At 44.6% G+C, this 22,251-nt stretch overlaps 1 protein-coding gene across 1 annotated transcript; it reads right to left on the bottom strand.

The window, feature by feature from the left end:
• Nucleotides 1-1,909: 1,909 nt before the first annotated feature.
• Nucleotides 1,910-19,360, bottom strand: LOC137340901 (phospholipase A2-like). The gene is made up of 5 exons (XM_068003704.1): nucleotides 19,314-19,360; nucleotides 14,502-14,753; nucleotides 10,215-10,377; nucleotides 8,795-8,901; nucleotides 1,910-2,123 (listed from the first exon to the last, which is right to left on the bottom strand). The coding sequence occupies exons 2-5, from the start codon at nucleotides 14,539-14,541 to the stop codon at nucleotides 1,981-1,983; spliced, it is 453 nt and encodes a 150-aa protein (XP_067859805.1). The 5' UTR covers nucleotides 14,542-14,753; nucleotides 19,314-19,360; the 3' UTR covers nucleotides 1,910-1,980.
• Between the last annotated feature and the right edge of the window lie 2,891 nt (nucleotides 19,361-22,251).

Genomic DNA, 22,251 nt, shown 5'->3' with positions numbered 1-22,251 from the left:
TCTTGTTGAGGTTCGGTTCCAGGTGCTCTTAGGCACCTTTCCCAAGTGGCCATTATTTATGTGTCATCAAAGACGATTGAAGCTCAAAGGGTGGGTGTGGTTGGCACCTGTCCATTTTTTGGCCAGTCTGTTTTTTGAATGGACAGAAAAAGTCTGTTTTAAGAGTGAATTTGTCCTGTTTTTCCAGGCCTCGGGAGATCTCAGAGACTCTAATAGGTTGAATTTCTGTTGGGGGGGGGGGGTGCTCCTGATCATAAACATCATTTGCTCCATTTCTCAAGGGTTTCTGCGGATCTTCTCTCGAAGTTACAGAGGGAGATTGGGAGAAACCCCGCACAAATTCAAACCCGCCCAAGTCTCCAACCTACCGTGGGTACTTGGGCAAGTGACTGTCTTGCCATTCACTGTGGAGACGTAGGTTTTTACCGCGTTTCTTCGATATGACACCTGAGTTTTGTTTGGCTGTTTGATTGAATGCGCGAAAGTTCACTGGTGCATCTCTTCCTGTCTGGTTCTGCCTGAAGTCAGCTTTCAATCTCAACTCTACAGCAGGCAGTCACTACTTGCTGCTAGGTACCTGTCTTTAGTTTATCTTTCTTTAATTTCTAGTCACTTTTTGACACTTTTCTTTGCTCCTTAATGGGGAATGGTGAGACTGGCCATGATGTACCTCTCTCCTGTATTTAGATTACAGATTAGTCATCAGGTGTGGTCTCTGGAGGCAAAATAAACACCACTTCCGTCTTTCATAATCAGATGGTAAAAGACATTCTAACCCAGCAGTTGATCTTCTAGATTCATTTATCTCTTCAAGAGGAGACATTTTAATCTTGCAACAAATTTTAGTTTTCTATCTCCCTCGTGCCACCCCATCTCCAATTCCTGTTAAACGGTCATATCAATAGTGTCCACACATGACAGATTCAAAGTACACACCCTTCCTTTACATAGCAACATCATGGAAACTGAAGAAAAAAAAAATCTGTACACAAATCAGGTCTTGTAACAGAGGAGTCAGCTCAGAGATTGACACTTGATATCTTTAATCTGAATACAGGTGAGATTTGCATCAAAGTTGCTTAACACTGTTCTGCCCCTGTGCTCGCTGATTTAAATTGGCTCCTGGTATGGCAATGCCTCGATTTTAAAATTCTCTTCCTTGTTTTCAAATCCCTCCATGGCTTCACCCTCCCTATCTCTGTAACCTCCTCCAGCACTACAACCCTCCGAGATCACTGCTCTTCTCCAATTCTGGTCTCTCGCGTCTCCCTGATTTTCTTTTGCTCCACCATTGGCGGCCGTGCCTTCAGCTACCTAGGCCCTGAGCTCTGGAATTCCCTCCCTAAACCTCTCCACCTCTCCGCCTCTCTATCCTTTAAGATGCTTCTTAAAACCTACCTCTTTGACCAAGCTATTGGTCACCTGTCCTAATATCTCCTTATGTGGCTCAGTGTCAAAAGTTGTTTGATAATCACTCCTGTGTAGTGCATTGGGGGGTTTTACTATATTAAAGGCGCTATATAAATACAAGTTGTTGTTGTTGTTGTTGTTGCTGCCGCAGCCCGTGTCCTCTTTTAGATGTGGTAAACGCTGGAACCCTATAAATGAGATTTATTCTAACATCACTATTAAAGCACAACTTTACTGAGGAAGGGTAACTGATAGGATTGAATCTGCAATCCCGCACTCCAGCAGGCAGCGACGCATTCCAGCAGGCATATCATGACTGCAGACTGTGATTTTCCATTCATTAAAGTTAATGGATAGAACATCAGAGGCAGCATGGCTGCAATTCCCCACAATCTACTCGTTGTTCCCTGCTGTAAGTGTAGGAATCAGAAAAAAAAACCTTATATTTTTACATAGAATGTTGCTGATTCTTTATGTGCTGAGTCTCATGGGGACAATTGTTACCAAGTTAAAGCTAGCTCTACAATGAAACACTACCCACATTTCTGAATATACCCATATTATTTAATATCAATTACATCGTGGTCTTCTTCTTCCACAAAGGAAATTGGGCCATATCGCATATATCTTCTGGTATACAGCCTTCTTTAAACATTTTGATAACTGCATGTCACAAATGCAAATCATCCTTTCGCACTTGTCAAACAAGTTCCCTGTAATAAAAACAAATAAATAAAAAGAATCTCATTACTTGATGCGAAGTAATTAGTATTAAACACTCAGTTGGTCGTACTCTTGACTGAATCAGAAAGTTGTGTATTCAAACCTCACTCCAGGACTTGAGTACTTTATCTAGGCTGATACTTCAGTGCAGTACTGAGCGAGTGCTGAATTGTCAAAGGTGCCATTATTTCAGATGAGATATTAAACCAAGGCCCTATCTGCCTGGTTAGATGGGTATAAATGATCCCACAGCATTATTTGAAGTAGATCATTGTAGTTCTCCTGGCCAACATTCATCCCTCAACCAATATCAATAAAAAAATTAACTGATCATTTATCTCCTTGCTGTTGTAGAACTTTAAACAACAATGACGACAATTCAAAAGTAATTAATTGGCTGTGAAGCACTTTGGGGTGTCCTGAGGATGCATAAGTAGCTACATAAATGCACCTTATTCTTCTTCATTAGATTAAGCCTTTTAAATGGTTGCTCCAGAGCTATGCCCCAGGGCTAGATGTAGAAATCATTAATATATAAACATGCCTTCTCTTTTACAAAGGAAGGGAAAGTGAGAAGGAACACTCCTGTATACTCATCGGAGCCACTTAGATCAAAACTAGCTCAGAAATAGCAGCTCAGGTGACTTCTTGGCTTCATGTTGTAAAATGACAAATGCAAGAGCCTTACTATCCACATCTATCACTATATCCAACTCAAGACTTCCAAGTTTTGGCGGCACTGTCTATTTTGATACAATGCTACCTTAAATGAAAAGACCAAACTACATTAAAGTAACTATAAGTTTCAGATTTTAAAATGTTCTGATTGGAATTTAACAGGCTTGGTTAAACTCAATTTGCAATCTGTGCTGTTTTTCTAAAATGAGCAAACAGTAATAAAGGGTTTTCTCAGTAGACTCGTCATGAGGCTAATGAGTTGGTAACTAAATTGACCAAAAGAGACTTGTCTGCTACGAGACCAACCTCACTGTAATGTTGAGATAGTCTAATCACTCAGAAGTGAAGGAAGATGCAGCTTGATTAAAAGTTAGGAAGTATCTGTAATGGGAGTCAAGTGTAGCTGGGTCAATAGAAGTATTAAAAGCTCAGTGAAGTTATGTTTCACAGTTTGATTCATTCAAGAGGAAAGTCAGTAAAAATGTATCCATATTTATTCTGCAGAAAAATAAGGAGGGAGTTTCAGTTCCAACAGTCTTATTAAAAATCAAATACAGGCCGGGTGCTGACTTCGAGCAATCGAGCACTAACATTCAATGCAATGGAATGGGACAACTATAGGTACGATCCCTGTTTGCTCAGTTCCCAACATAAACAGAGCTGAGAGGTACCAAATGGAGACTTGAATGTCACCTTATAGAGAGGAAGAAAAATAAGGGAGAGCCTCAGCTGGGTAATTAGTGCTCGAATGCTCAGTGTCACCATCCTGCCAGTAACCATTTGATTTTTAATAAGACTGTTGACACAGTAATTCCCTCTTTAAACTTTACGGGTTTTTGTTTCTCTGCAGAACGAGTATGGAGACACATAAGGATAACTTTTGCTAGCTTTCAAGTTGATAGATCAGCTACACATGATTCAGTGCTTAACATAGGAGAAGAACGTCGCTGGGCTTTCAATGACCTTTGACCCAGCTGCTCTTGACTCCTATTAAAGGGACTTTCAATTTTGGTGGTGCTCTCTTGATGACAGAAGGGTGAATGCCTTACAATACCTTCTTTTAAAGGGTTACCAAAAATTATGATTAAACCTATTAACCTTTGTGTTGTGATATTTCGATAGACTTACACAAGAAATACAAGTGAGTTCTGATCACATCACTGAGAGACCTGGATTTAAGCAGCCGTTGTACCGTGCGGTGTGGAGATAGATTTAACATACACAGTCAAAACAATGTGATTACTGGAGCACTTTGGGCTAGTGACTGTATCTTTGATGATGTCAATTTAGTTGTTGGGTACAGTAACTTCTTCAACCCAGTTCTCTTGATATCATCAGCACTCACTGTTCAATAATAATCAAAAGTTCAGCAGAAGTAGATTAATAATAAAAGAAAATGGTAATCTTATGTAATTATTTTTTGCAATTGAATTTTTAATAGGAGTCCTGATGGTTAGACCACCTCTTGGAAATTAAGCAATTGAGAAAAAATATTGTAATTTTTGAAATAAATCACATTAGTCAAACAATAGGGAATTCTCAGCAATTACTTCCAAGTAGTGGGTGGTGCTCATTCGAGTACAAACTGGGTTCTGTTTATAAATATGATGCTTTCCCTTTGAGTACTGAATGCCCTTTTCACTACTCATCATGTTCTCCACAATAAACTCAATGAACCAAAACAATTGTGAATTTTGTACATTGTTTTATCTTGATGTTCAAACTGTGCTTCTGGGCATCTCAACTTCTAATAGCTTTCAAGCTGTGAGATCAGTCTCAAGGACTGGAAAGGGAGTTGATTCCCATTTGACTTTAGATTGAAAGTGTTTCCATCACGCCCCTCCCCCCCAAACACATTGGGGCCGATTTTCAGATGGCCGAGCGGGTGCGTTGGGGGCTCCTAAAATGGCGGAATCCTGGAGTGGGTTCGGAGCCCGGCTCCAACCCACTGACTTCCGGGTTCCCCAGTGACGCGTTCGGCTGCATGAGCAGCTCCCGCATGCGGGACTCTCACCTGCAATTAAAGCCGGCGGAATGCTACTTCACATAGTTATTTAGATACTTGAGGTACTTGACAGACCTCATTGAGATTTCGGCATGGGTGCAATTTTGAAGGATCCTCAGTGTGTTTCCTGTGCTGTGGGAAACACTCCCTGTTGGAGCACATGTGTTTCAGCCAGCAGCCAGTGGGAGATGCAAAAAATTATTTGACAGGTGGGGTGAAAACCTCATTTATTGCAGCAGGGTACTCTGTCACTTCAGACAAAGTTTTGGTTGCAACTCCTTTGTCTTTCCACTCAAAATTCTTAATTTATAACCAAAACTCTACTGTGCAAACACATTTACCTACTTTGTGGACCCCCTCAAATTCACATCTTCAGGTTGGGGGGCGCCATAGCTGCATTCATCACTTCATCTGAGGACAAGCAACATCACCAGCCTTGCCAGGCACGCCGTCCACCTCCGCCACATGGAGCTCCACAACACAGTGCTGCACCACAGGCACCTGCACAAAATAGTCATGCACCTACACATACACCCACTGTAGGGTGACCCAATGGGTGGCATCAAGTGTGGGTGTTCATGGTGAACCTCATGAAAGGGACTTATTACATAAGCCAGTCAAGAATGGCCAAGACGTGGCAGTAGTGGTGAAAATAATAATATTTAATGTGCCATTAACAAAAATCAAATGTAAATAAAAAACATGACAAACCGTCAAACACCCTTGTGCATCCCCTTTGTGCTGACAAAACCTTTGCCTTACACTTCCGACTACTCCTACGTGGTGCTTCCCCTGTGGCTGCAGCAGAGGTAGTGGCAGGTTGCTCTTGTTCATGCCCTGACCGATTAGATGCTTTGAGACTACGCCCTCTGGGTTTTGGTGCCCGTGAGGGCCCCTCCAAAGAGTCCTCCATCTGCAACTGTGCAGGGGCAGACTCGGCCACCCGGAGAGGAGGCAGCATTGCATGTACTGGTTGAGAGGGGGGCAATGGGTGAGCCGTGGGGGCGCTTTGAGTGGCGTTCCCACTTCCATGTCCCCTTTCGCCATCATCCCTCTCTTGGGCCAGGCCCACATCACTCCTACCACCCTGCTGGACGACAGTTTCGAGGACATGTGTGAAGCCTTGTAAGACCAGTGCCAGAGTAGCTGCCTGCCTGTTTAAGGCGGCAGAAAGTTGCTCACCCTGAGTCCGAAGGGCCGTTGTCAGTGCCTCAATGGACTCATTGGTGAGTCGTGCTTGAAGCTCGATGGAGGCTAGCCTTCCATGGCAGACATTCCCGCACTTACCTGCGACACTATCTCAGAGATGCCCTCACGTCCCTGTGACAGTATCTCAGAGATTCCCTCCTGTACCTGTGCTACCATTCCACTCATGCAGGAGTTGGACTCCTCCATCCTCTGCGCGATTGTGGAGAGTGTGCGTGGCACCTGTTCCAGCACCTCGCAAATGTGCTGCTGCCCCTCGTTCATTCTCCTTTCAAAGGATGGCCCCCAGGGTTCAGCATCTGTGTCCAGCTGAGCAGAGCCTGGAGAAGAGTGCTCCCACCGAAGCGGACTCTCCACAGCTGCCCTGCCACCAGTGTCTGCTTGTGCTCACATGTGTGTGGTGACTCACCATGTGTGACCCCAACTAACTGAGGATGGGGACCCACCGAGGTGTGTGTATATGCGCTGGTGGATGGCTCACTCAGATGTGACGGTGCCCCCTCAGAGGCCGGCAGGTCCACTGAGGAATCACCCTCTGCTGACACGGCCCTGTAAGAGAACAGAAGGCAATATTAAGCATGATGACAAATGTTGAGGTGCTGAAGATGGCAAGGCATGTTAACATCATTTGCTATTGTGAGTGCTGAATGTTAAAGTTCTGTCACCAGCCGTTTGTCGGGTGGCAGTCTTGGTGTCCCCGACGGACAGGCACTTGAGGGTGCGGCCTAGTTCAAGAGTCTCCTGCTCTGCGTCCGTGAGGACGACCTGATGTTGCGGCCCCCCTCCGGTCTTCCCCCTCTCCCGTGCATTCTGGGCTCTCTTCTCCTATAAGGGGAGAAAGTAGAGAGGCGTGAGTGAGGGATGGTGACGTGGCCAACCGCTGAATGCATTGGTTTGGGTGAGGCTGACCGTACAAGAAATGCATCAGAGGGTGAGTATGGGACAGAGCCATGACATTCTGTGACAATTGGGTTGAATGGTAGTGGTGGGATGAGTACTGGGGAGGTGAGTAAATGCAGGTAAGTTGAGGATGAGGATATAGTGGGTGTGAGGAGTGATGTGATAGAGTAGTGTTGGCAGTGCAGAAGGAGTTGTGGGGTGGGGGCGGTGATGTGGAAGACGGAGTGTAGGAGAATGAGTAAGTGTACTCACATTGGCTGACCTAGTTAGGTCATTGAAGCCCTTCCTGCACTGGATCCGTGTGTGGGAGACGTTGCTGCTGCTGCTGGTGACCTCCTCTGCCACCTCGAGCCAAGCCTTCTTGGTGGCAGAGACAGGCCACTTCCTCCCGGCTACTGGGTAGAAAATATCCCTCCTCCTCCTCACCCCATCCAATTGGACCTGGAGTGAGGTATCATTAAATCTGGGAGCAGCCTTTCCCCTGGTCTGCTCCATTCTGTACTTTTGGTTGTTTGCTGCAGGAGCAGCATTGGAGGACTGCCCCTTTAAATAGAGTTCCTCCAGCTGACAGCCTGTGATACGGGTGTGCAGTCCACCCGCTGCGGAGGTTGACGATGGGAAACCCATGGTAAGTGGCTTCAATTTACCCGCGATCGGGTGGGGAACGGACGGATTTTACTGGGTGGGTTACCCACGCACCCAGTCGCCTTCCCGCTGCCATCCCACCTCCCTTGTAATATCGGGGCCTTTATTGTTCCCCCATTGATTATAAAGTTGATTTTTTTTTGCTCTCTCTGAGCTTATATCTGATGTTTTTTGAAACCTGGAGGAACATTTCAATTCCCTAAAAGGTGCATCATATTTCTGAACTATTAGGCATAATTTGGATTTGATTTGGGTAAGATTGATTACAAAATAGAACATTCTCAAATATTACCAATGCTTGTTACCCAGGACAAATACTCTGAGGCACAGATTGTTGTTATGACCATTATTGGCTTCAGTCTCCAAAAGAGGAAAAACGAGTTGAAGCAGGTCATGTTTTAACATTTAGTCAGCCCAGGACAAAAGACATTTCCACTCCCAATACCTGGAGTGAAATATCCAACAGCTTATTTTGTCTATTAATCCAGTATCCTAATACATATTTGAACTCTGTACTACTCATTGTACTAAATCTATATATAATGGTCATCTTTGTTGATGGGCATCTTTTGTAATTTCATTTAAAATTGCAGGTGGCAACAACACCTGCCAAAAGCCGGTGGGGAGGGGGGGTGGTATTTCTTTAAATGATCAGATTGGCCTCCGGTGATGTCATCAGGGCGCGACTGCAATATTAACCAGAGACCTGAGTGGAGGAGCAGTGATGGCTTTTCCAACAGGCCAAATCTGCTGGATCAAGGGCCAGAAAAGGCCCAGCAATGTAAGTTCCTTTAAAATTATTTACGTTTCTTTGCAGGCCAGGAGGAACAGAGTGCTCCTTTGGGCCCCACAAGGAAACCTTGGGCCGCCCCTGCTCCGGCCTTCTCCCTGACCTGCTCACCCCCCAACCCGCCCCCTCTCCCTGATCAACCTACTTTAGTGTTGGGGACCTTTCCCGTGGGTCCCCAGTGGCGGTCTCTTGCTGCCAGAAATCCCACTCCCACCCGCCGGCCAGGTAGTGGGTTCAGCTGGGAAGCTGTCAAGCTCCATGTAAGAGAGGCCCGGCCGTTAAAATCGTCTGGGTCTCGCTTCGTTGCCGACTTCCGGGTGCACCGGTTGCTTCGGGCCCTTCATGCACCGATCCCAATCCCGCCTCCTGTTAAAATCGATGTTTATTATCTTCTGAGGTACAATGCCCCTTTAAGAATGATCTCTTGATTTACTCACCACATCTAGGAGTACCATAACTGCAATACCAGTTATAAATGTCTGACTTAGGATGACAACCGACTCTCTCTGCTTTCCCATAACAGCAGTCGTGAGTATGGCAGCACCTTAAGAAAAAAGAAGGAATAAACGAATGAGAAAAATAACAAATTGGCTGAGTGCTAAATCTATTGTGAGTGTGTGGAGAGACAAAATGTACCGCCAGTGTCTCACCAAAAGATTTTCTTCCATGGATGCCAGTGTCTGCCTAGAGCGACAGAAGCAAGTGATAAGTGGTCTTTTTCTTCCCCACCAATATTTCCCCTCTTCTCCTAAAAGCACTGATTCTTGCTGGGGGTACAATTCTATGAGTGCCTCTGGTACCTCACTCAACATGGCCACTGTTCATGTTTGAACCTAGACAGTGAGTATCAGCAGATTATTTGACCATCGTAGCTGAGCCCATTCCTAACCTCACCCAGCGTCCACACACATGCACTAACCAGCAGAAATCACTGGATAGTAATCAATAACAGGAACCGTGGCTCAATGCTGCTCTTCCTAACCCAGGAGCACTGAGATCTGTTGTAGCACACCCACTGCTATCCCAGCTGAGATCGCTTTAACTCAGCACTCGCCATTCAGTTATGCACAAGACAGGGCCTTCACATGTGAGACCATAAGGGAAGTTTTTAAGTGGTATTTTTATTTCTAGAAATTGTTCAGCGTTTAATTTTCAAATGAGCGGGTGTAAATCCTTCCATCCTGCAGATATAAGGCTCAGTGCCCCAGCTATTTCTCAGTGAGGGTGATAAGCTCTTCATTTAAATCAATTAGTTATTACTATCAGTATGCAGGCATCAAACACCTCAAAGTCAGATACTGCTGGCAACATGTTAAAGATTTTTTTAAAGAAAGAAGCAGACACCAGCATCTTTTTTTTCCCTTGGCAATAAAAGTTAAAATTACCCTCAGGCTTTTATGGAACAACTGGGGAAGGGGAGGAAAGGGGGACAGGATACATGGGAATGTTGTTTATGAATGAGGATTAAATTGTTAAATTATTAAGGATAGCTTTCAGTTGCCTTTTACACATCTCTGTCTAGATCAGAAAATTAGGAGTGGAGGAAGCAACCTCATTCCTGGGAGTCTGGTGGTAAATACATGTGTGTGAGGATTATTGATCTTGGAGGTGTGGACAGTCTGGGAGTAGGCACTGGTGCTAGTTAGGTATGTGACAAGTGTGTGGTGACCTAGTGGGAAGGAGGATTATGTAACCATGTTCTGTGGTGCTTTTGTCAGATTGTTTTTACTAGCTGGACTAGGACCTGGCTTTGGCTTCACTCATAAATGTGGTGACTTTCAAAGACTAAACCCAAGAAAAACAAATCCTAGCAACTGCAGCTTTAAAAAAGTACAGAAGTACAGAAGCCTTCCTTACCAATCTGTGCCATCCCGTGGCCAGCCACTCCCTCCAATTCCGCAGTAACAACCATACATGAGGTACGAAATAGAGCGGTCTGTGCTACAGTGAATCATTCCGACCAGGTCAAAAACACTTCTTGCTTGCAGTCTGTGATGTTCTTTCATGGCTGTGACGTGCACTGGATCAGAATCATAAACACAATTACTCCCTAACACTGATGTGGAAAAATACACAACATGAGAGTATGCCTAGCTTCATCAAAAATAATAGTGTGCCAAACGCAATCCGTTCCCTGCAGCCATTGACAAACTCAATGGAGGTGAAATTGGACATGGACGGCCAGTGGAACTAAATATCAGGCCGAGCGTATAACAGGCGATCGATATGATACCGTCTGTTTTGTGTCCCTGTCAATATTCAATTCCACCCCCATTGCATCATAGAGATATTAACATCACCATATGGGTAGAGGGCACCGTGACGTAACCTGATATGAATATATACGTAAAATTAGTATTTTAAAAACTAGACTTTCCACCATCCAGCTACAGAAAAGCAGCAGATCCTCTGGAATTGCCATTGTTCAAAGCTAAATGGAAACAAAAAATGCATGGGTTCTATTAGTGCAACAAATACTTTCTACAAATCGCTTTATGTAACCACACACCCTTTTAAAAGTGGACCTTAAGATTCCATGCTAATAGCATGTGAACTATTACAGAAAAACCATGAATGCTGGAAATATAAAATAAGAAACAAAAAGTGCTGGGAATGCAGAGCAGGTCAGTCTGCTTCTGAAAGAGAAAAGCTGGGGAATTTTAACCCACCCCATTTGGTGGGAACGGGGCAGACAGGCATTTAAAATAGCTGTGCAAAGTCTTACTGCCCTGTTCCTGCTTGATTCTGCAGCCACTTTAACTGGCCTTTTTTTAAGGCAGCAAAGGTGCATGCCTGAATCAGAACAGAGTTTCATGAATACAGGCAAATCAGGATCCTATGATGTTATTAGGACCCCCAATGGCATTTTAACAGCCTACTGAACGGGGCTCTGGGGAAGAAGTGGAGGCCCTCTAAGGTAAGTGACAAAATTTTCTTAGTGGGGCCAGGAGAAGCAAGAATGATCCTCTGAGCATCAACAGGAATGTCTATGCCTCTGCTGCCCCATATGCCTCCCCCCCTCGACCTTTTCCATCTACAAAACAGTCCCATTTCCCCCAACCTCTATGACTAACCTTGGTGCTGGTGGGCGGCCTCTGGGCCCTGCGATTTTGGCCTGCCTGAAGCCAGCCAGCTGCCTCTTTCCACCTGTTTCGGGTGGGCAGCTAGCTAAATGTGGCCCGGTAATTAAAATAGCTCGGGCCTCAAACATCGGATGGGTACCATGCTCCATCTTTTGCCCAGTCCCGCATGCCTGAAATCCTCTCCCAGTTAAAATCCCCCCAAAAAAGGCCAATGCTAAGGGCAAGTTCTGATGAAAGTTCTCAAAACGTTACTTTGTCTTTGTCTTTCAAACACAGTGATGTGCTCTGTATTTCTAGTATTTTCTGTGAAAAACATGGCTGCCACCTCCCCTGCCCAGAGCTTCCCTCCTATAATTGCACGTTGATACATGCACAGCACTCATTCATGCATAGTCATGTTTTTTAAACAAATGTTTATTTTTTTAATCAAACTTCAGATTTCTTAAGTGAGTATCCACCCAACCCAAGATAAGATGCCAACTAGGCATGACATTCTGTAGTACATACAGATAACTTTCAGAGCCTGCAAGCACAAGGGAGTTAGGCTCAATGGAACCTTTTTTAAAACTTATTTTTCTAGGTTGAAGGATGTTAATTCTGGGGAGTGGAATTTTTTTATTTCAATGTTGTTACCCAATATCAGCACAAAGCACTCCCAGGCCAAGTTTTGCACAGCTTGCTGCAGAATGACACTCCCACGTTTCATGGGTGGAAACCTTACAGCCAGCAGACAGAGGAAACTTTCTTTCCATCAGTAAGGACCGAATTCAAACCCAAGCTCCCTAAGTAAATGGATAGCATGCTAGCTCACTGCACCTTCCAGTCCCACCCACCTCTGTGGTGTTTGAGCACTGTATAACAGCAACAGAAAAATGTATTCAGAATGGCAGACAGATTAAGATGCACAGAGACTACTTTACACAGAAGATGATTCAGGTGTGGAATAAACTGCCCAGGGAGAAAGTGAAGACAAATAGCGTAGAAAAATTGAGAGTTGGACGGATATTTGAAGGAACGGTGGATTGTATTCGTTTTTGGGTCCAGTCAGATGAACTGCAGAGTCTTTAATGATGCTGCATTTTCCTGTGTTCCACACTGTATTCTGAAAGCAATACATTCAATACTAAAAGAATGTCTTTTCTATACAATGGTACAGACTTTAAAAAATATGACACTGGTGTCATTGTTGCTGTGCAGTCATTTTTATATACTGTAATAACAAAAATCTGCTGCATTTACAAAATTAAGAAAACACAAACCCCAGCGATCCCTGGAATCTCACTCAGGAAATCATGCGCGTTCCACTCAATCATTGTAGTATATCAGCATCAGCTAATCTTGGCAGCGCACAACACAAAGGCTAAAAGATAATGGCAGCTTGGGCCACATCGAAGTCACACCACAAAATGGCAAAAGGAAGTGAAGCAGACCTCAAATTAAGCAATCAAATTATACATAATGAGGCCTATATAGAGTTAGAACAAAAAAAACTCAAAAGTAAAAACAACAAAGGAGCAATTAACCTGGTAACCCCTTCATTCCAAGACACAGCCCTGCATATCTGAATGAAATGGATTGGGGGGGATTTTAACCTCCAAGAACAGGTGTGTTGGTGTCGGGGGGGGGAGGTGAAAATAGCAGTTTTTGGGTCGCGACTGCAAGCCAGCTCCAACGCGCCCACTTCGGGTTCAAGATGGGCCCGTTTGGATGCATATGCAGAGCCGAATCGCCAAGGTTGCGTACCCAATTAGTGCCATCGGGTGGGTCATTAGCCGGGCAATTAAGATAGTTAAGAGATGATAAATAGTGTTTCTTTAATTGATTTTAACTGAGCTTTAGATTTAACCCTTCCAGGACGGCTTTCCCGGGGCTCGTGAATCTCGCCAGGTAAAAGGAGGTGAGAAGGGCCGGTTCATCAGGTAAGAGCCTTTATTGGACTGCTTGTGGGCCAGGAGGAGCAGGAGTGTTTCCTTCAGGCCCAATAAGCTTACCTGCCGTGATCGGACCACTGCGATCGGCCAACCCCCCGCCCGGTGTCCGAGCCGCCCCCCGATGCCCGGGTCCCCACCTGATCGCTGGCTTCTCACCTCCCCCACAGTGATCGCCCCGCCCCCCAATCTCATCCAACCCACGAGGACACTGATCTGTCCCCAATCTCCCCCATCCAACCCCTGCGGATGCTGCCCTCTCCCTGGCTGCTTTCCCATCCGATAGGTAGACAGCCTGTCAATCAAGCTGGCTGCCGGGCACAAAACCCGGAATTAACATTTTTGTAATTCAATCAGGTCGGGATCGCAGATTCCAACCCGCTAACTTTACTTTTGGGTTTCCCGGGCGATAATCTACCCCCCTGTTCTCTTCCCGGCTCCAGGTAAAATCATGCCCATTTTCTCTATGGAAGATGTTGACCTGTGTATGGAGATGACGATCAGTGAGCACAGAGCAAGTGAAAAATTAGCAATTCTGACGGTGCACTATAGTGGAACCTCTATTATCATTACTCCAATTAGCCGCCTTCCCGATTATTCATCGAAATTTTCACAGGATAAAGCCTTGATGGGACATTGCTTAGTACACAGCCTGCAAAAAAAAATCCATTCCATCTAATGCAAATCATCTCACAGCCCTGAAAAATCAAACTCAATTCATGTTATTCTCATTTTGTGCTTCATTTCCAGGATATTGCTGCTCCACAGATTTAAGACTAAGATTTGGAAATGCGCAATTATCTGCCAGTTTCCTTTACCCATCTGGGGTCTCCTCCATTATGGCAGACAATGGAAGTTCCACTGTAGTTAAATTCCCTCACTGACTTGCTGGGAGACTTATATTTTTAAATATGAAATATTAAATGCATGGTAGGTTTTACCCTAATTATTCTTTTAGTGTTTCTCGTAGAACTTTAAAGGCAGTATTACTTTGAACTATTGCGTTAGTAGAAATATTCCTCCTAGCAAACAGTCTTGGTGCTTAAATGTCTCCAATTAAAGGGGAAAAAATAAAATAAGAGCAATTAATAGAGCATCCTAATTAGATAATTCATTTTGTTAAGATTGTTTACCTGATAGCAGTAAAAATAGACCAAACAGCAGGGATTCCATTGATGAAAGCACAGTAAGATCTAGGTTTGGACTCAGGATATGGATGAGCTGAAGGTTTTCTGGTTTTCTGAAATGGTCCGGAACTAATGCCAGCTGCTTAAACCCTCCAACATTTCCTGAAAGCAGGCATATAGTAACAGCTCTGTTCCAGCTATGTCTACCAAGTAGCCTCACGCTTCCACCTTTCAGGTTTATGGTTGTTGAAAAGGAATCTGAAAGTTAACACAACTTTTCATATCGAGTCAAAAGCAAATCTACACTAGAAAAGCTTCTATTCATGCATGTATCCATTCCACAGTGAGAATGCCTGGCACTGCCGCAAATCACAGAGTAATTCTAGCAGCAAAAATTCTGGTACAGCTTAGCGGAAGGAAAATCTCACAAAGTTTTTGAAAATTCGAAGCATGCGACACAAGGTTATTTAAACCTGTTCTTCCTGTAGCACTAGTACAAAGGAGACTTTGTCAGTTTCGGTCCCTTTTTGGTACATTGTTGCCTGGATTTTAATGTAACGTAAGAACATTACTTTGTAGAATCTCAATCACTACTTTTCTGTTGTAAACGCCTTTCACGTTGGTGCATTGGGTATCTCCGAGATAATTATTACCATTCCAATTTATTTTCTGTTGCATTGAGCTGAAGGATGTTATACTGAGCAATAGAAAACTTTCCCATTCCAGGCACGCAGTGTCAGATTAAGCATTCCCAGCCAATTACAGCAAAATAAGATTTCCGCTATCTACTCTGTCCAATTAACCTAATTGTCAATAGGACCCCAACTGCATTTTAACCCGGGCCTAAGCGAGGAAGCTGCTGCGTCTTTCTGCCAGGTGAAGGCAGGTCAGCAAAGGTCGTGAAGGATGAAGAAGCCCAAAAAGTAAGTCATAAACTGCCCCTTTGTGGGGCCAGGACTGCTCCTATGAACCCCACAAGGAAAGTTACAGGCTCCCCTGCCCCAGGCTCACCCTTCTCTTCCCTCCAACCAGATCCTCCCAAAACCCTCTCCCTGAACATTACAAAGGCCACCCAATCTTCAGTAGGTGGCAGCCGCTCTATGCCCGCTTCTTGCCCAGAATGGGCGGGAAGTGGACCCACGGCATTTGAATGAGGTCTGCCAGTTAAAATTGCCAATGGACTCCTGCTGATGCTGGCGGATGTGAGATTTCCCACTGGAAACCCGCTTCAAGTTAAAAATCCCCCTTATTCTATCTGCAAATTGAGTCATAGGAAGATCAGGTCGCACTCCACTCCTGCTGTAACTATTTATTTCTGTCTTTTTTTTTTATTCGTTCACGGGATGTGGGCGTCGCTGGCAAGGCCGGCATTTATTGCCCATCCCTAATTGCCCTCGAGAAGGTGGTGGTGAGCCGCCTTCTTGAACCGCTGCAGTCCGTGTGGTGACGGTTCTCCCACAGTGCTGTTAGGAAGGGAGTTCCAGGATTTTGACCCAGCGACAATGAAGGAACGGCGATATATTTCCAAGTCGGGATGGTGTGTGACTTGGAGGGGAACGTGCAGGTGGTGTTGTTCCCATGCGCCTGCTGCCCTTGTCCTTCTAGGTGGTAGAGGTCGCGGGTTTGGGAGGTGCTGTCGAAGAAGCCATGGCGAGTTGCTGCAGTGCATCCTGTGGATGGTACACACTGCAGCCACAGTGCGCCGGTGGTGAAGGGAGTGAATGTTTCGGGTGGTGGATGGGGTGCCAATCAAGCGGGCTGCTTTATCTTGGATGGTGTCGAGCTTCTTGAGTGTTGTTGGAGCTGCACTCATCCAGGCAAGTGGAGAGTATTCCATCACACTCCTGACTTGTGCCTTGTAGATGGTGGAAAGGCTTTGGGGAGTCAGGAGGTGAGTCACTCGCCGCAGAATACCCAGCCTCTGACCTGCTCTCGTAGCCACAGTATTTATATGGCTGGTCCAGTTCAGTTTCTGGTCAATGGTGACCCCCAGGATGTCTGTCATACCAGAGGCTATTCGGTTTCAGTTTTCACAGTAGAATAAACAGAATTTTGGAATATCATCCCAAAATACGAATATTAATCCTGAAATTCAATTAAGTAAATAGAAATTTAACTTATCCAATTAGTTTGAAGTATTGGCCTTGGTCATATTTCTTTATTTATTAGGGACATAGGAATTGCTAGATGAAAAAAGACCAAGCTTCATTTAGTTTGCATGATAATGGAGTTATTGACTAATCATAAAAATTAATCTCTATCAATTAGTCTACAACAGACCCAGAAATGACATGAGGAAAACCCCAGAGGTCGAAAGTCACCATATTCCTCCCAAGCATGCTACACTTACCACATGTCATGTCTCAAATTACTCACATATTGAATCCCAAAATGGTATTTTCAGAAAGAAATCTAACTAATTTTCATTTGAATGAATCAATACTCACTGCTTCCACGCTCTGTTCCATAGATTGACCACTCGCTCACTGAAATATTGTTCCGCAGATTAGGTTTGAATTTACCCCACTTTGAGCGCAGGCCCTGTCCTCTGGTTCTACTGTTCACAACAAGGTGAAATAGCCTGTCGTGGTCTACATTATCTAGTCCCTTTAGAATCCTAAAAACCTCTTTTCCAGTGAGAACATGTTCAATTTACATAATTGCTCCTCATAATCCAATCCCTTCATCCCCTCAATCATTCTGGTTGCTCTCTTCTGTATCCTTTCAATAGCTGCAATATCCTTTTTGTATTGTGGCGACCAGAACTATACAGAGTATTCTAAGTGCAGTCGCACCAATGATTTATAAAGTGGCAGAATTACCTCACTATTTTGGCTCAATATTGACTTTCTAATACATCCCAACATCTAATTTGCTTTACTCACTGTCACCGAGCATTGTTGCGATACCTTCAATTTATGGCCAATCAGGAACCCCAAATCTCTTTCATTTTCCATAAACATTATTTTCATGTGAAGCACTTTGCATTTCTCTGCCTTGAATTTCATCTGCCACCTGTCTGCTCAATTCCCAAATATATTCAAATCCTCCTTTAGATGACCCTGTTGAGCTTTGGAGTCTACCACCTCCATTCGCCACGTTTGGGACATACCCGAACATTTAGAGCCAGGACGTACCAGAGTGAAGTTAGGAAATGCTTCTACATGCAAAGTGTGGGAGACGTTTGGAACGCTCATCTTCAGAAAGCAGTTAGTGCTAGCTCACTTGTGAATATTAAATCTGAGATTGATAGATTTCTGTGAACCAAGGGTATTAAGGGATATGGGGCTAAGTCGGTTATATGGAGTTAGGTCACAGGTCCACCATGATCTCATTGAATGGTGGAACAGGCTTGAGGGGCTAAATGCCACTGCCACTTGCTGCCTCCTGATATGCGCCACCTTCTCCTGTAAGAAAGCGGGACGTGTGTCTGGGTGCTGTGTCTGTCATGATTGAATAGCTAGTGTGCGTGGCTTGTGAGTTGTGGCTGGGGGCTTGAAACAGTGGTAATGTGTAAAGGTGAGAGGAAGCATCTGGTTGGAAGAGTTGAGTACTGATGGAAAGAGTTTATTGGTATGTGGGTGATGGGGGTGTAGTGCGTGGTGCAGTTGGTAGGAGACACCAATTGACAGTTGACCTCACTCAACTTGACCACTCATGTCAAAGCATTGAACTTCTTCCTGCACTGCATCCATGTTCATGATGCTGTGCGCCTGGCATTGACTTCGTCCCCCGTTGCCTCCCACTGCCTTTTGGATATATGTCTGGTGGCCTCTTGCACCCCCCCCCCAACCCCTGGCAGATATAGGATGTCCGTCCTTCTGTCCACCTCTTACACTAGAAACTTTGGTGCATCAGCAGAGAACCTTGGTGCACCAACTCAGATCAGCAGATTGGTGAGGTCTGGCGTGCAGTTTGGAGGATGTGGGATTTAGTAGTGTGCAACCTTTATTCAATGTTTTAGCATAACTCATCAGTGTGTAAACATAGGGATGGGACCTGCAACTGTGTTTTACGTGTGCGATGTCTGATCTCCGTTCAGACTCCGTGCAGGCAGTAACAGGTACCAGAGATTTCTAAGAAACATCCCCCTGATGGTGGAAAGTGCGAACTGTATTGATTCTACGAGCAAGTCCTGGAATGGAACGCTGATTGCAGGTGAGTCCTCTGGTGGGCCGAAACTTGCATCCTGCCTGCGCAGGGGTCATTGGGCGTGGGGTAATAGGGCATCAAGCTACCTACGCCCAAACACGACCCCTACCAATTTTTCCCCAACGTCTCTGCCATTTCCTTATTCCCCATTATAATTTCTCCTGTCTCAGCGTCTAAGGGACCAACGTTTACTTTTGCTACTCTCTTCCTTTTTAAATACTTGTAGAAGCTCTTACAATCCATTTTTATATTTTTTGCTAGTTCACTTTCATATTCTATTTTCTCCCTTTTTCTCAAATTTTTTCAACCTTTGCTGGTTTCTAAAACTCTCCCAATCCTCAGGCTTACTACTCTCCTTCGCCAAATTATAGGCCTCTTCTTTTAATCTAATACTATCCTTAACTTCTTTAGTTAGCCATGGATGAATCACTTTTCCCGTTGAGTTTTTATTTCTCAATGGAATGTATATTTGTTGAGAATATTGAAATATTTCTTTAAATGTTTGCCATTGCTTATCTACTGTCATACCTTTTAATCTAATTTCCCAATCTGCCTTAGCCAACTCATCCCTCATACCTATGTAATTGGCTTTATTTAAGTTTAAGTTTATCAATCACAGCAGCAAATATACACTCCACAAACGCACAGAACAAAGGAAAGTCCTACCTGCTAGCAGAGTGCCGTCCAGATCAATAAGTGCCACATCCTGGGCAAACACTGTGAAATAGGAACAGAAACAGAAACAGAAACAGAAACAGATTCACTCACTGCACAAAACAAATAACAGGGTAGATATTGGACATCTTTGTGCCCATTTAACAGGCATAAAATGGGCGCGATGTGGCCCAATTTTGGGGACCAGAAACTTGCACCCCAAGAATGCCTGAATAATGTCTGACCCGAAATTAGGTCGGGCCATTTTTGAGGCGTCCAGGTTGGCCGCCTAGACGAGGTATTCGGGCCGCTGCGTATGCAAAGATGAAATGAATGACGAAATATGATCTCCAAAACAATAAAATCTGGAAATTTCATGTAGTGAAAATGGGTTTTGACTTGTCCAGTCACTGTGATTCAGTTCCTGTGACTAATGCCCGGGTATGGTTATAGATGTTCCAGCAGCCCTCTTAAACGATTTTTCACATGAGGGCCTTGACAGTGAATTTTTGCATGGTTGTTTGGCAAAGAGCTGAGCTCAGATCCTTTGCTTAGCTGATATCCTGGACATGGAACCCTGGCTGCTTTTTTTCTCCTCAACCTAGGAGCTGTGCCCTCACTGGTGCCCTGGCTGAGACAGGCTAACAGGATCATAGCTTAAATCTTCCTCTTCTGTATAGCTCAGTACCACATCAAGCTTTGCATTTAACCTCAGATAACTTGGAGTGCCCTCCATTTTTCTCCTTAATAGTTACCAGACAGTGTTCCAGCACGTAAACAATACACCTGGCTGTACCAAGCTCAGTAGCTCCACCGCACTCCACAAGATTCATAAAAGTATCTTCACTTCACTATGGCTATGAACCGGTGTCGCTAGATCAAATGCTGGTATACTTAAACTACTGTAAGCAATTCGAACGCACAGCACCCATTTTTCAGCCACTAAACGGCCTCCTAAGTGTTTTTAATATTCATTCATAGGATGTGGGCATCGCTGGCAAAGCCAGCATTTATTGCCCATCCCTGATTGCCCTTGAGAAGGTGATGGTGAACCGCCTTCTTGAACTGCTGCAGTCCATGTGGTGAAGGTACTCCCACAGTGCGGTTAGGTAGGGAGTTCCAGGATTTTAACCCAGCGATGATGAAGGAACGGCGATATATTTCCAGATCAGGATGATGTGTGACTTGGAGGGGAATGTGCAGGTGGTGGTGTTCCCATCTGCCTGCTGCCCTTGTCCTTCTAGGTGGTAGAGGTCACGGGTTTGGGAGGTACTGTCGAAGAAGCCTTGGTGAGTTGCTGCAATGCATCCTGTGGATGGTACACACTGCAGCCACTGTGCACTGGTGGTGGAGGGAATGTTTAAGGTAAAATATGGCAGACAGAAAGAGCGCGCACATATCCAGCCGGAACTGTGCCGCCCGCCTTATTGGGTCAGACATCTCCGTTGGTGTTAGGATTGCACACCAGAATTATTTAAAACAATGAATATGTTGTGTAAATTAAGATCCTGTCCTTCTTGTAAGACCCTTTTCCGATTTTGGTATGCCCCAGTGCCTGACTCACCACGTGCTGAACTCACCCAACAGGAGGAACTCCATCGATATTTAAAGAGATAATAGATTTCAAGAGGACATAGACAGGCTGGTGGAATGGGCGGACACATGGCAGATGAAATTTAACGCAGAGAAATGCAAAGTGATACATTTCGGCAGGAAGAACGAGGAGAGGCAATATAAACTAAATGGTACAATTTAAAAGGGGTTGCAGAGAGACCTGGTGTATGTGCACAAATTTTTGAAGGTGGCAGGACAGGTTGAGAATGTGGTTAAAAAAGCATACGGGATCCTGAGCTTTATAAATAAAGGCATAGAGTACAAAAGCAAGGAAATCATGATGAACCTTTATAAAACACTGTTTCGGCCACAACTGGAGTATTGTGTCCAATTCTGGGCACCGCACTTTAGGAAGGATGTGAAGGCTTAGAGAGAGTCCAGAAAAGATTTACTAGGATGGTTCCAGGGATGAGGGACTTCAGTTACATGAATAGACTGGAGAAGCTGGGGTTGCTCTCCTTAGAGCAGTGAAGGTTGAGAGGAGATTTGATAGAAGTGTTTAAAATCTTGACAGAATTAGGTAAAGTAAATAAAGAGAAACTGTTCCCATTGGCGGAATGGTCAAGAACCAGAGGACACAGATTTAAGGTGATTGGCAAAAGAACCAAAGGCAACACGAGGAAAACCTTTTTACGCAGCGAGTAGTTATGATCTGGAATGCGTTGCCTGAAAGAGTGGTGGAGGCAGATTCAATTGTGGCTTTCAAAAAGGAATTGGATAAATATTTGAAGAGAAAAAATTTGCAGGGCTACGGGGAGTGGGGGAATGGGACTAACTGGATTGCTCTTACAAAGAGCCGGCACAGACTCGACGGGCTGAATGGTCTCCTTCTGTGCTGTAACGATTCTATGATTCTACGCAGAACTTACAGTTTAGTTGCTGGTTTGTCATTTTAGGTTGTTGGTTAACTTCTGGCCATTTTTTGGTGTGTTTTATCACTCTGAAAAGTTCACTTTGTCCAAAGAGAGCAAGATTTTGCTGGTATTGTTGGCTGCCTCATAACTAGTTTGACTGCAATCATGGGTAGATCTGCATTCAGGGCTGGAGAGAAAAGGGGAGCAGCAAGAAAGACAGCAGAGAACAGGAGCATCTGCCAAAGAAGGAAGAGGATACAGTCCAGGGGGCCTATCCATGGCAGGTGTTCAGGGAGCAGCTCTTCTACATTAACTTTACTGAGGAGCAATGTCTCAGCCGCCTTCATTTCACAAAGGAGGCTGTCACCGAGCTATGTCACCTGCAGCAGTCACAACTCAAGCCTCGTACCAGGGCAAGGACAGCACTGTCTGTGGCTGTTAAGGTCACGGTGGCACTTAACTTTTATGTCACGAGCTTCTTT

This window comes from Heptranchias perlo, chromosome 22 (assembly GCF_035084215.1).
Source record: "Heptranchias perlo isolate sHepPer1 chromosome 22, sHepPer1.hap1, whole genome shotgun sequence".
Taxonomy (NCBI): domain Eukaryota; kingdom Metazoa; phylum Chordata; class Chondrichthyes; order Hexanchiformes; family Hexanchidae; genus Heptranchias; species Heptranchias perlo.
This window is presented reverse-complemented; position numbering and strand designations above follow the sequence as displayed.